At 41.9% G+C, this 14267-nt stretch overlaps 2 protein-coding genes across 4 annotated transcripts in view; both read right to left on the reverse strand.

Moving 5' to 3' along the window:
- nrn1la (neuritin 1-like a) overlaps positions 1-2459 on the reverse strand; it is a 104518-nt gene extending 102059 nt beyond the window's left edge. The window contains exon 1 of the mRNA XM_028586371.1: positions 2245-2459. Within this exon, the coding sequence (XP_028442172.1) occupies positions 2245-2302 (58 nt within the window). The 5' untranslated portion in view covers positions 2303-2459. The remainder of the gene's footprint in view (positions 1-2244) is intronic.
- A 1725-nt stretch (positions 2460-4184) lies between these two features.
- The window catches only part of edc4 (enhancer of mRNA decapping 4), a 38441-nt gene continuing 28358 nt past the window's right edge, over positions 4185-14267 (reverse strand). For all 3 annotated transcript variants that reach the window (XM_028585695.1, XM_028585694.1, XM_028585696.1), the window contains 2 exons: positions 11495-11658; positions 4185-6669 (listed from right to left, as the gene is read on the reverse strand). In XM_028585695.1, the coding sequence (XP_028441496.1) occupies positions 6486-6669; positions 11495-11658 (348 nt within the window). In that variant the 3' untranslated portion in view covers positions 4185-6485. The remainder of the gene's footprint in view (positions 6670-11494; positions 11659-14267) is intronic.

The following is a 14267-nucleotide window of genomic DNA, read 5'->3' on the forward strand; positions in this document are numbered from 1 at the left end:
ACTGCCATGAGACCGGGCTGCTTTATAACTACTAAAGCCGCTAGAGGGCGCCGCCACTATAAACGTAAATATATGTCGTTATTGCTGCTTGAACAAACAACTTATGTGGGCGTTTGCCTTTTTTTTTTGGTATTACAGATTTTTTTTTAATGATTTTTATGTAATCAGTATGTAATTTCCTTCTTTTTCTTTATTTCCATAGACACCTAGGAACAACCCTCTTGATGCTGCTGAGATAGAGTGCCCAACCTGAAACATGTTAAAATCAATGTGCCTGTATTTGTGCATTTGTGCTCACTCTCACTGCTTTTAATCCTTCCTTTTTTCCTTTGTGAAACGTTTTACAAAAAGATCTTTTTATGTTATTTTTTTTGCAACATTTGCACAATGTTGTATAAATATTGTGAAATGTCTCCCCCAGGACTGAAACAAGATACACTGGAAAGACATTCCTCACTGGCGCACTACATATGACACAGGAATAGAAGCACTGCGTTGTAAAGATCCATAGTGATCAAAGGCAGCTATAAATACTAGTCCTAATTATAGGCACGTATTAATCTTAGCCAATTTATGTTATAATAGTTGTTTGTATCAGTGTATTGGAAGCATTGTGGGATTTGTTTTTTCTTTTCTTTTTTTGACAGGTGTATAATCTTCAGATAAGGCATTTTAAGAATTTGTGACTATGGTTGTCTGAGTCAAAGGTCACAGGGAGCACTGCTCATGGACACATCGACACACACAAACACACACACAGTTTTATAGGAACAAAGATATTTGTATGTAAATATCAGCCTATATTAATACATAACAAGCCTACACTTTCCCAGTGTGTCAGTACTGAGGGACAGAGTGAGTGAATGAGATGACAGCAGCGGCAGAGGAGTGTTTCCCGGTCAGGTTCAGATGCAGCGCTGAACGGAGTCTCCAGAGACTCTGCTTAGCAATAGGAGGGACACAGATGTGATTCATTCATCATTCATCTCCATCGGTGGGACTTTTTCTTCCCCCCCCCCCACGGTATGACACACTCCCATGGGATCCCCATCCTACCACCCCTCATTCACACTGCTCTGACATCCGCAGCAGCATGATGATCAATGATAACAACGATGATAGTGCATTTTCTTTGAACAGATACTGTAGCTTAAAGGGGATTAGTTGTGGTTTCAGATCACCAATTCCATATTTCTCATTAAAGACCCACTCCACCAATTGTACGCATCGAGTTCAGCTGACTCCTCATGAGGAGTAGTACAACGTAGCCTGAGAAAACAGTTTTGTAACGCCTTCTGTGGCTCTGGAGAGAAGTTTACAGCCTACAGATTTTTTTTTTAACAGAAACGATTGGTTACAAACTGTGGGCATGGAGTTTGGAAGATGTGGGCATTTGTCAGACAAGGACAGTAATGAAAGGTGCTATCCAGTTGCATTATGGAGAGTGTATGATCCAGAGTTTTTGGAGCTGGACCCATTCTGGGGACTAAAAGTCAGGATATCTCGACCACTGCTGCACTGATTTTGACCAGTTTTTTTTTTTTTTTTTTTTTTTTTAAATCTGTCTTTTTTAAGTCCCCAACTTTAAGGAAGTGCAGTACAAAATTGCTGTTGTATCCCTTATCATTTAAGACATTTAGCTTTACTAAACATTTCATTGCATAGTTAAATTGCAAGGTGGTAGATGGGAATCACAAGAGGAGCCTCTCCTATCGGTTTGTCATAAAAGGTTCCCATCATCTGCCTATTTAACATGGATGAAGCTACCATCGCTGCACTATTATACATGTACAAGTTATCTCATTGAGCAAAGGTATTAAAGGCGGGGAGATGGGGGCGAAATATTAGTAAATAATAATTTTAGGACATATTTCACTCTCACGCAGGAACAACCCTGCTGTATCCACAACCTTTAGGCAATTTTCTGTATGATCTCTCCCTGATCGGGTCGCTCCTGGAGCAGGGATGCTGCAGATTAGCGGGGAAAGCTACGGGACCCTCGAACTTGCAGTGCTGAGACATGCAGGGTCGTAGTCGTAGCGTAGTCTTTAACAGAAGACTATCTGCAGTGAATAGGCTTAATAAAGACTCGGTCAAAGTCCAGATGTGCATCTGTGTTACCCGCTTACTCACAACTACTCCAAACATTCCCGCTAAGCCTATACTGACGCGTAAATTGCGCATTGTTCAGGAATACAAGTTTGAACAGAATCGCTTTAAATGTGCTCAGTATAGACTACTTACTTAGTAGCAGAGCAACAGGCAAGAAGAAGAGGCACGCAGAGTTCATCAGAGATGTCATGCTGAGCCGACAAGTCGTCCTCCGCGCTCACAGGTTTTAAGGCTTGCGCCGCAATCCCGAAGTAGTTCTTCCGAAAGAAAAACAGGCAACTCACGCTGTCCCGCTGCTCAGTGCTGGTCCAAGTGCTTCCCTCCTGTCCGAGGTGCAGCTCTGCAGCCTACTCTCACACAGTCTGTGTGAGCGGGGAGCATCCACGGTGCGCTCATCCGCTCCGCTGGAGGGGAGGGCGCGTCCGCGTCTAGGAGGAAGGAGAGGAGAGGAGAGGAGAGGAGAGGAGAGGAGAGGAGGAGGAGGTCTACAGCAGCTCACAGAGTCCCTGATGGAAGAAGTATTCAGATCCTTAAGTAAAAGTACTGATACCACACTGTAAAACATACTCTGTAAAAGCCCTGCATTGAAAATGTTACTTAATTAAAAGTGTGTAAGTATCATCAGGAAAATGTACTTAAAGCAAAAGTGCTCAATGCAGAAAAATTCACATTTCAGAAACTGGAAACGATCAAATCATTTCTGTCAATCAACTCAGTGTTTAATCAGTAATGATTTCAGCTGGACCTGTAGGCCTGTATATTGTTGGGTAGTTTAAATTCTAATAAAACATTGTATTTTATAAAGTACGTGTGTTTTTGTGTGCAACAATCTTAATTTGTAAAGTAACTACTAACTAGCTGTAGTGGAGTAAAAAGTGCAATATTTCTCTCGGAGATGTAGTAGAGTAGAAAGAGGCATGAAAAGAAAAGACTTAAGCGAAGCACAAGTACCTTGTACTTAAGTACAGTACTAAGAGTAACCAAGAAAAACTAAATCCTCAGCAAACATATCTTTCAAAAATGATTGTAAATATGACTTTATTTGATGGTTGCAGCTGGTGACCTAGTGTAATCCAGTGGTTCCTAACCTATATGTGTCTGGTGCCAACAGACAGTTCACAACATGAGATAAATCAGGGGTTGAGATGATTAATGGGAGGAAAGAAGAATAAACATATGTGCTTTATGACCTCATAGACAGACACACTTTTAATAAGGGGCCAAAACAGTTTGGGAACCAGTAATTTAATCTTTAACATATATTTTGTAAGCTTCTCATTCAGTATTTTTTAATTGTAAAATCTTTGTGAAAAGCTGTTGAATAAACAAATAGGCATATGATTTACATTGTTACATTGTGGTCCAGTAAAAGTATAAAGGAGCATGAAGTGGAAACACTCAAGTAAAGTATAAGTACCTCATAATTGTGCTTATGAGCAATATTTATGTAAATGTATTTATTTATTTTCCACCACTGTGGTGTCCATGAGCAAGGCTTTGAGTGCCTTCTGCAGGGAATGATGCAGTTCTAACTGTCTCTGGATGGAAAAGACTTAAATAACTGTACACAGCAGCTCACCTGAACTTCATCAGGTTTGTCAGGACTAGGGCTGGGTATCTGTACTCAATACCTTAAAAAGGTATCGGCCAAAATAACCCAGTACGGAGTAGTACTCAATCCTTATTGTACACATATATATAAAATAATAAAAAAAAGACCATTTGTAGTGCTCCTCAATTTAATGCAAGGTGTGGTTGGCCCACTGCCGAAGCAGCTACGACCCATACAGTCTGGTGTGGTGAGGTCGAGAGCGGTGTATCTGACGGAGTTGGCGGTTCAGTGTGCCGAGATGCCACCGGAATGTTTAAAAGCACGGCCATTGGTATTGATGGCCAAATGAAGCATCGTGAACCATTTTTTTTATTTTCTAAGCCTACTATACTAGATGGCGCTCGCTGTTCAACTGAGGAATGAAAGCACACTGAATTGCACAAATTAAACAATACCCAGTCCTAGTGAGGACTGTTCTCTGCAAGTACAAAACCCGCCAAACGAATAAAGACACAATAAAGTTGAACAAGTCTTTTTTTTATTCCAAAATGTTTAGGGTAAAATAAACTGTAAAAGATACAACATAAGCATTCAAGCAGAGGGAAATTAACAGAATGGAAAAAAAAAAAAAATAATAATAACCTACACACTAGCCTCAGTTGTTTCTCACACACAGCTCCCACTCAGGGTAACACAGGAGTCAACCTGTCATTCTACTCTGAGGACAATAAACTGGGGTCTGTAACTGAAAGGTGAAGGTGGTAGTAGTCAAAATAGTACATCTCTCTCTCTGTGTTGCATGATCAGTCTAATATCTAATCCAAATCAGCCGTCTTGGTGGTCACGTTAGTAAACCAAACATAGATTCTCCTCTGCTGTGCTGTTTGAGTCTTACTTCAGAGCCGACATTTTAACAACGTAAATGCTTGTGAAAGCGAAAAAGGATAATGGGATAATGCTCAAACATTACAAGTGTTCTGAAGGCCCAAATAGGATCAAATGTTTAAGTGAAACATGTAGAATATAATAAGGCACTTGCTAGACAAATCCAACCTAACAGAATCTACAGAGGTCAAATTAGCAGAACTTTTGTTTTACAATCAGCTCAATGATGTGGCCACCCTGCAACTAAATGACGCGTGTGTAAACGGGCTGTACACAAATCATCATCCGAGACCCACTTTTAAAAAAAGGTGAACAAACGGGTGCAGGCTTTTCAATGTCTGGTAAAACCGATACTGAAGAGAGCAGGAATGACTTCTGAAGCCAAAACCTAAAATGACAAGAAGGGTGATCAGTCCAACCAAGTGCTGCCTCCTAGAGCCTATGAGAAGTAACTGCACATTCAATTTACAAAACATTATTTGGGAATAGCCTGATAAACTAACATCATTGGTAACAATTAGGCTTAGGAAGTGTTTCATTATGTAGTATAACTAGTTTGACAACTCTTAAAGCAAGTATACAAGTCTTACAAATGCTAAATGTTTTATATAAAAAAAGGGGACAGACATACAGAAGAAACCAATTCACAGGACAGAGCTGTACACATGGACGGCTGCCAAACTGGAAGTTGGGCTCCAAACATTTTAGATTCAAAAAAGGTGAAATCTTTTCAAGCTGGAGGACCTTCACACATATTTGTTACATTTCAAAAATGCCATTTCTCATCCTTTCACCTGATTTGTATTCTTCAGAGACCCTCATTAGAATGATTTGTGAAAACAAGGCCAGAGTGCAAACAGTATGATATACTTCCCATCCTGAATACCAAACGCAGGGACAAATTCAATTAACTTTCAGTAAAACAATTCAGCATGTTGATCCTCTTCAAAGCACCAAGACTGATTTGGCCTAGCAAGGTTGTCGTCTCCAACCTATTAAGAAATAACTGAATGAAAATATGCCACAAACATGAAATGGCTTTGAATGTTACATACTTTTGGTTGCCCGGATTAGCTTGGATGTTTGAAAAAAACTTAACCGAGGACAGCGAAATCCTGTAGTAACCAAATTCCAAGTTGGCTCTAGCAAAGATGCTGGTCTGTATTGAAGAAAGAAAAAAAAAATGCATCCAAGCCTGCTGTTTGCTCATTAGGCCAAAATACAAGGGGACTTTTTGAGGTAAACCCATCTCTTGTCAAAAGAAACAGCGATGTTTGGTCTTGTGGACCAGTCAGCTCAACATTCTTGGAGTCTTGTGCACATTTGGGTGAAGTGGCATCAAAAGGAGTGTCAGGTACGATGTGTCTGGGAGACGGGGGCGACCAGACATTTCAGCTCGTTTCTTTTGTTTCTTGATGGTGATAAAAAGGATGAGAGACAACCAGAATGCCTCTTGGGGGAGGAACAAGCAGCAACTTCAGAGTTGTCCAAACCATTATTGTCTTGCACTGAAGGTATGTCCAGGGAAAAAAAAAATAAAAAAATTCTATTTCCTAACTTGACACCTCACTGGTAATGGTAGAACAGGGGGAGGAATAGGAACAAATGGAACGGGGGAGAGAAAGAGCTGGATTAGGGTTGTGTGGAGGGCCAGGTGGGAACAGTAATTCTTGAACCAAGCAAGAGGTTTAGGTCATTTAGGAGCCCTCGTCTTCCATCTCCAACCAACGGCACGTCCCCCATCCTTAACTCCAAGAGACTGCTCCGAGTGGGGGTGAAATTGTTGCTGCTTTCTCCTCTAAAACGTACGTGGACTCGTAACCAAAAAAAAAAAAAAAAAAAAAAAAAAAGAGAAAAAAAAAAGGGACTCATGATCTGTATCCATGTGCATGTGTGAGGAAAATGACTCCCCTTGCACCGCTCTTTAAATGGAGGACTAGTGGCTGACGAGACCCTGCAGCATCATCATCAGGCGCCGCGCCCTCTTGCTGAGCGGGCTGTGCGGGTCCTGCTGCAGGAAGGCAAAGAGCTTCGGTCGGACCTGGGCCAACACCGAGGACATGTGGTCTCTAGTCAGCGGGTCGCTGTGGTCCAGATTCATCACTGCATCCTCCAGGTAGCTGAACAGGGGACAGAGATGGGACAGAGACATTAGATAATGAGGACGAAGGACCAATTTCCAGGCGGGCACATACAGCATCATCTACTGTAGGCATGAGCAGGAAAGAAATAGTGCCCATATTATGCTCATTTTCAGGTTCATAATTGTATTTTACGGTTGTACCAGAATAGATTTACATGGTTTAATTTTCAAAAAACACCATATTTTTGTTGTACTGCACAGCTCTCTCACTGCTGCAGATCCTCTTGTCACCTGGTCTCTGTTTTAGCTACAGAGTGAGACCTCTTTTCTTCTTCTGTACTATCTTTGATTGCACTCGCACATGCGTAGTAGCTCAGATGTAGATCATGTCAGCTAGCTAGCTCCATAGACAGTAAAAGAAAGGCTGTTTCTTCAACTTCGGTCAGTTACAAGGCAGGATTAGCTGGGAGACTTCTAAATGAGGGCGCACATTTAAGTAGTTTGTTTGTAGATTATGGTGAACTTGTGTGTGTTGTAGCAGTGCTTTGCTACTGAGAACGAGGTAGCATGCTAGCGTTAACGGTTGCGGTTAGCCAGCTCGTTTCGGCTTGTGACGTCACAAGCCAGAGACACAATATAACACCCCAAATCCCAGAAAAAGTGTTTTTTTCATAATATGGGCACTTTAAGCCAAGAACTACAGTCTTTGGTCGTGCGGCAGGACCAAGCATGATAGAAAATAACTCAGCACAAGAGGCCATGGCCATTTTTGTTCTATATGGAGAAAATTGTGAAATAAATGAAGTTCCCATCAAGAATCTGGCACTTCATTAATTCTGATATAAAAGCAGTACAAGGTTAACTTGCATATACTGTGTTTTGACCCTTGGAGGGGCTGCCGGGTGTGGAGAAAGGCCACTTCTATCAGTGGCTCAACTACTTGTCTAACATTAGAGCTGTTCCCACATCGCCACCTGGTCTCGGGCCAGAGATCCCCTCAACACACACACACACACACACACACACACACACACACACACACACACACACACACACACACACACACACACACACACACACACACACACACACACACACACACACACACACACACACACACACACACACACACACACACACACACACACACACACACACACACACACACACACACACACACACACACACACACACACACACACACACACAGTCTATCAGACCTCCATAACACAGTGGCAGCATGCCATTTGATTTTACTGCATAGAACTCCATAGATACTGACTAGCTAGTTTGTTTCCACAACATAAATTAAGTTTCTCTTTATGCACCCTCAGTTCACATTATTCTTGCATCCGTTTGGACAACAATGTGTTCTTCAAAACCAGCTTATGATCCTGCAAACGATCCTCAATGGTGCCAACAATCCTAACGTTGCTTTTATTTCTCTTTGGGAATCTTTCATGGATTCTTCTAAGATACTATCAATCAGAAGAACAGAAAAGGAAGGCTCCTTTATCTTGTAATAAGCCTGAAGAAAAAAAAAAAAAAAAAAAAAAGTACAGTAGTTTTTGTCACATCCCAATATTTTATTGACTTTCATTTACTCATGAGAGCACAAGGCTTTCCTGTATGGCTCAAATCAAATTTGTCATTAAAGTAGGCAAGAGTTAGCCTGGGTAAACCCTGACGAACTTCCGGCAAATTTGAGATTTGCTCTGCAAGCCAGCCTGGCGAAGAGCCCATTCAAACCCATTTCCAATGTTCACAAAATTGAGGCACCAATCACAACCGCTGAGGCGGGCTTTACGTGACGACGATAGCGCAGCGACGGCGAGCAGCTTTTTGTTTACATTCAACATGACGGCTACCGAAGACGTGCTTCACGTGCTCAGCGAACTGCAGGTCAGTGTGACATATGCCGATTTCATGCCGGTCAACTCTACAATTAACTGACACCATAAGTTATACGAGTTGCAATTCTCAAAGACGCACGCACACAGCACAGTCTCTTTTTCCTTTCTCTAAACTTTTCAGCCGTGTGTGGTCGCGTACACGCTCGCGGTGTGAAGTGCGTGTCCGCGCTATTCTCCCACATGTCGGGAACGTCGTGAATTAACCCGCAACACGTCAGCTGTTTCTCTTCAGCGCGTGTGCAGAAGAGAACACGTTTGCAATACGCAACACCTGCAAGGAGAAAGTAGGGTTTGGAGGGACCACACCAAAAACCAAAATCAAATTCTTTTTTTAGTGGATGTGAAAAGCGTCACCCGGATCGTTGCTCTGATTGGTTGAAGGACTATCCAATGCGCCCAGAGGCATTTGAGTGGCGTCCGTTGGTGACGCCCCTCTGGAAATGAACCTTTCCCAGACCCACTCTCAGTTACAGCTGAGAAGGGTCTGGTGTCAACCAGGCTAGGCAAGAGTGCAAGAGAAGTCGTTAAGAAGTTTTGTGATTTTTCCTGTTTTTATTCCATCTACTGAAATCCCTCTCACCACAACCCATCCAACTAAGACTGTGCTCTGTCCTAATAATGCCTCAGATTGAACCTCTCTCTCTCTGTCTCTCTCTCTCTCTCAGCGGCACCTGGAGGGCCGTATTTTCACTATTGGGCAGCTGCAATGTCAACGCAGAACAGGTGATCCAGACACACACACACTGCAAAGGGACTCTAATAGAGAAAGAGGTTTTCTGGGGGGAGAAAAGATCAAGATGACAAGGGATGCAAGGATTCATTAGAGAGAAGGACATCAAGTGAGTGAGGCGGGGGCTCTCTGAGCAGTCATATTCATATGCATCTTGAGAATTGCAGCACGACACTTTTCAGTTTAAAGAACAGAAAAAAAAAAGACAGACTGGAGTGCAAGAGTGAACAACAGAAGGACATAGAAAGAACAGAACGATCGAGGCCATCTAAAAATTGTGAAGCTATTCACAGAATCATTTGCACTCCCAAGACAGCCATGTAGCAGGGCTGCAGACGGGGCAGGGTGATAGGGTCAGCAGTTTAGCACTGTTTAGCACACAGGAGACGAGGAATAATGGACATACAATGGAGATGAGATAGGGAGCAAAAGTTTATGCAAAGACTGGCTTTATTACTGATCGCCGATAGCACAGCTTCCAGCTTGGGTGGGAGAGAAGACGTGTAATGCAATCCAAAACGCGTTTACTGCTATCGCTTTGTGAGAAAATGGACTTAAAATTTAGGCATTTTGGAAAAAAGAAAGCCGTTTTTGATTCAACCCAAGTTATGGGTTATGGGAACAGTTTTCACCTCAAACTACAGTGGTGTGGGATGATATACTGCATGCATTTCATGTATAGTCACACATCCTGCAATTCAATTCCTTCATGTATTGAGGGTTGTTTTAATTACAATTATAGAAGATTAACAATACTTAATTGTAATAACTGTAATTGAGACTATAGTGGATCTGATGTGCTGGGTCAATAAATGGGACAAGGTTAACCACAATATTGTACCTGGGCTTCCTTTATCACGCCTCAATTCTTACTAGGTTTTAGGTTGTTAAAATGTGGTATTGCAGTCACATGGAGATTGGTTGTAATTGAGTTTGGCGGGTTTGATGCCGAGCAACCCAATATCACTGCCAACATTTTTATTTCCTACTGCAAGTGTAGGGTAGCCTTCTTGCTCTGTTGACGCTCAAACTTTTTTGCTGCTTGATAGAAAAGTAAACTTTCACCGTTTTCCTTTTCCATGATTGTTACTGCCTGAGCCTTCTCCTTTAAGACAGGTGGCCACGTGGGCGGCGTGTGTATGTGACGTACCGTTAGTCCGACGGAGTTTGTTACGAGAAGTGAGGCTGTCCGTGTGTAGAAAAGTACCTTAAGCGGCAGCTGACGCAGACACAGTGATGCACATACTTCTCCATGGGTAGTGAAGCTACAGTAGTCAGTGTTTTATGTTTGCTGCAAAGACAAACTAAATCACTTGATTAATGCTACGTTATGACGACGTCTCCAGGGCCATTTTTCAACGCAGAAAGCTGCTACTAGCCAGGCTAAAGCTAATAAACTTAGCCTAAAGAAACAAGGCGCCTGTACCAACTAACGTTACGGTTCGGAGCCACGACGCTGGAAACGCTCATCTACAACAGAAGTCTGTGTCTGATATAACGGAATTTACACTGATTTAAGTGTTCTTGGATACATGGTTTGTTGCTAGTGTGTGACACGCAGGTCTGCATGCAAAGCCAACCACCAATCACAATCAATGTTGATCACTTTATCAAACAAGCCGCTAGTCGACCACAACCTGAAATTTAGAGGAAGCATCATGCATGCATTATTAATATCATTCACTTTAGCCTGGGTTGATAGTATTATATGAATACAATGGTGTCATGTCAGTCAATCAGTGTATTTCTACCTAATTTCCCTCTCCAAAATAACTTCAGAAGAGTAGTCACAGCGCTTACTTGCTTTGGTGTTTGTGAAGCATTAAAGTTCAACAAAGAATGCTTTGCATGCACATAAGAAAGGTTTTTCTATGTAGATGCACTCCCCTACAAAATCAAACCAGTAGTAGACAACGATTTATTATTTCCAAATAGAGCTATTTATGTCATCTGTTTTGATATCGCAGTATATAATCGCAGGAGAAAAAAAAAATATCGCAATGTCAGTTTTTTCCAATATTGTGCAGGCCTCGCCCACGCTGTGTCTATTGTGTTTTGACTTTCAGTGGGTTCTTCTACAATTTACACGCTGAATGTTTCTTCTGACCCCTGGGAAGACTTGTGTAATCTTCAAGTAGGGAATAATGTTACTATGGATGCAAACTGGTGAAAGAGGAAATCCCACACGGTACCAAAAATAGCATCTGTAGTGAGCTCACCTGATTTTAAGCTCAGAGCGGGTTGTGAGGTTGGAGGAGAGCTGCTGGATGAGCGACAGCAGCACAGGCTGGCTGAGAGGGCAGGGGTGCTGACCAAACACCTGCTGAGAGTCGATGGTCTCACACACATACAAGACCAAGTTCAGATCGGTCGCTGAAAGAGCCTGGAAGAAAAGAAAGAGAGAGGGCATTATATTTAGACCCCCCCAAACGCATAAGGATACGTTTCTTTTCATTTATTTTGGACAGGCAGTAGTGCAAGTATCAAACAGACATCTGGGGACTGGGGTAGCCAGGGTTTTCCCTGCCATTATATGGCGTAGGAGCAGGTTTATGAGCAGAAAAACAATGTGGAGAGCATCATGACGAGCCAACGTACGGGACGGCATTTAGACCACTGGCAACTTTAGTAAACTATTTTAATTATAAAAAGGTAACACTTTATTTGAAGTGGGGTGTGCATAAGACTGACATGACACCATCATTATTATGACATGACACCGGTCATAAACATGAAGCAGTCATTTTGAGTATTCACGGCTGTTTACAGATTAAGTGTCATTCGGTAAATTATGACACCTTTAATGCAAAGTTAGCATCGTCAGAGATATCTTTGTCATGACAACCTGACATTAAAAGGGCAACTATTATATAGCACTTCAGGATTATACTTGCATTTTGTGTTTGTTTTTCATGTTCACATGCTTTAATGTTAACTAATTGGACATCTGTAACTAAGCTAACCGAGCTAACGGCAGCTAACTATAGCTAACAACGTGTCCAAAACTCAATAAATCACCTCGGTACTGCCTTCACTGTCGTCAAACTGGTCTTATAACTTTTAAGACATCTTAAGGACGAGTCCAAATGGTTCCACTCTACTTGAGTCAAGGGTATCATTCATGACACCGTCATATAAGCATTTGATGATGAAAACAAACTTCATGACAGGTCCAAATTGTTTCACTGTACCTTGAGGTCAATCAAAATATTCATGACTCAATTATAATGCTCTCATGACAGCCAATGTCAAATCCAACCTCTTCATGAAAGATTAATGTAATGTTAACACTTGAAGCTAAATAGTTTATTAAAGTTTGATAATTGGGCCTGTCATGACATATTTACAGTGAGGAAAATAAGTATTTTAACACCCTGCTATTTTGCAAGTTCTCCCACTTGGAAATCATGGAGAGATCTGAAATTGTCATCGTAGGTGCATGTCGACTGTGAGAAACATAATCTAAAAAAAAAAAAATCCAGAAATCACAATATATGATTTTTGTAACTATTTATTTGTATGATACAGCTGCAAATAAGTATTTGAACACCTGTCTATCAGCTAGAATTCTGACCCTCAAAGACCATTTATTATCCTAAATTAGATGCACCTGTTTGAGGTCGTTAGCTGCATAAAGACACCTGTCCAACCCATACAATCAGTAAGAATCCAACTACTAACATGGCCAAGACCAAAGAGCTGTCCAAAGACACTAGAGACAAAATTGTACACCTCCACAAGGCTGGAAAGGGCTACGGGGAAATTGCCAAGCAGCTTGGTGAAAAAAGGTCCACTGTTGGAGCAATCATTAGAAAATGGAAGAAGCTAAACATGACTGTCAATCTCCCTTGGACTGGGGCTCCATGTCCAGGTCTCAATGATCCTAAGAAAGGTGAAAAATTAGCCCAGAACTACACGGGAGGAGCTGGTCAATGACCTGAAAAGAGCTGGGACCACCGTTTCCAAGGTTACTGTTGGTAATACACTAAGACGTCATGGTTTGAAATTATGCATGGCACGGAATGTTCCCCTGCTTAAACCAGCACATGTCAAGGCCCGTCTTAAGTTTGCCAATGACCATTTGGATGATCCAGAGGAGTCATGGGAGAAAGGCATGTGGTCAGATGAGACCCAAATAGAACTTTTTGGTCATAATTCCACTAACCGTGTTTGGAGGAAGAAGAATGATGAGTACCATCCCAAGAACACCATCCCTACTGTGAAGCATGGGGGTGGTAGCATCATGCTTTGGGGGTGTTTTTCTGCACATGGGACAGGGCGACTGCACTGTATTAAGGAGAGGATGACCAGGGCCATGTATTGCGAGATTTTGAGGAACAACCTCCTTCCCTCAGTTAGAGCATTGAAGATGGGTCGAGGCTGGGTCTTCCAACATGACAATGACCCAAAGCACACAGCCAGGATAACCAAGGAGTGGCTCTGTAAGAAGCATATCAAGGTTCTGGCGTGGCCTAGCCATTCTCCAGACCTAAACCCAATAGAGAATCTTTGGAGGGAGCTCAAACTCCGTGTTTCTCAGCGACAGTCCAGAAACTTGAATAGAGAAGATCTGTGTGGAGGAGTGGGCCAAAATCCCTCCTGCAGTGTGTGCAAACGTGGTGAAAAACTGCAGGAAACGTTTGACCTCTGTACTTGCAAACAAAGGCTACTGTACAAATATTAACATTGATTTTCTCAGGTGTTCAAATACTTATTTGCAGCTGTATCATACAAATAAATAGTTAAAATCATACATTGTGATTTCTGGATTTTTCTTTTTAGATTATGTCTCTCACAGTGGACATGCACCTACGATGACAATTTCAGACCCATCCATGATTTCTAAGTGGGAGAACTTGCAAAATAGCAGGGTGTTCAAATACTTATTTTCCTCACTGTATGACTCTAGGCAGATTGTTGTCTTTGTTAAATTCAAATTGTCATGACAAAGACATCGCTGACAATGCTAACTTTGCATTAAAAGTGTCATAG

The sequence above is a fragment of the Perca flavescens genome, chromosome 8 (assembly GCF_004354835.1).
Source record: "Perca flavescens isolate YP-PL-M2 chromosome 8, PFLA_1.0, whole genome shotgun sequence".
In the NCBI taxonomy this organism is placed as follows: Eukaryota; Metazoa; Chordata; class Actinopteri; order Perciformes; family Percidae; genus Perca; species Perca flavescens.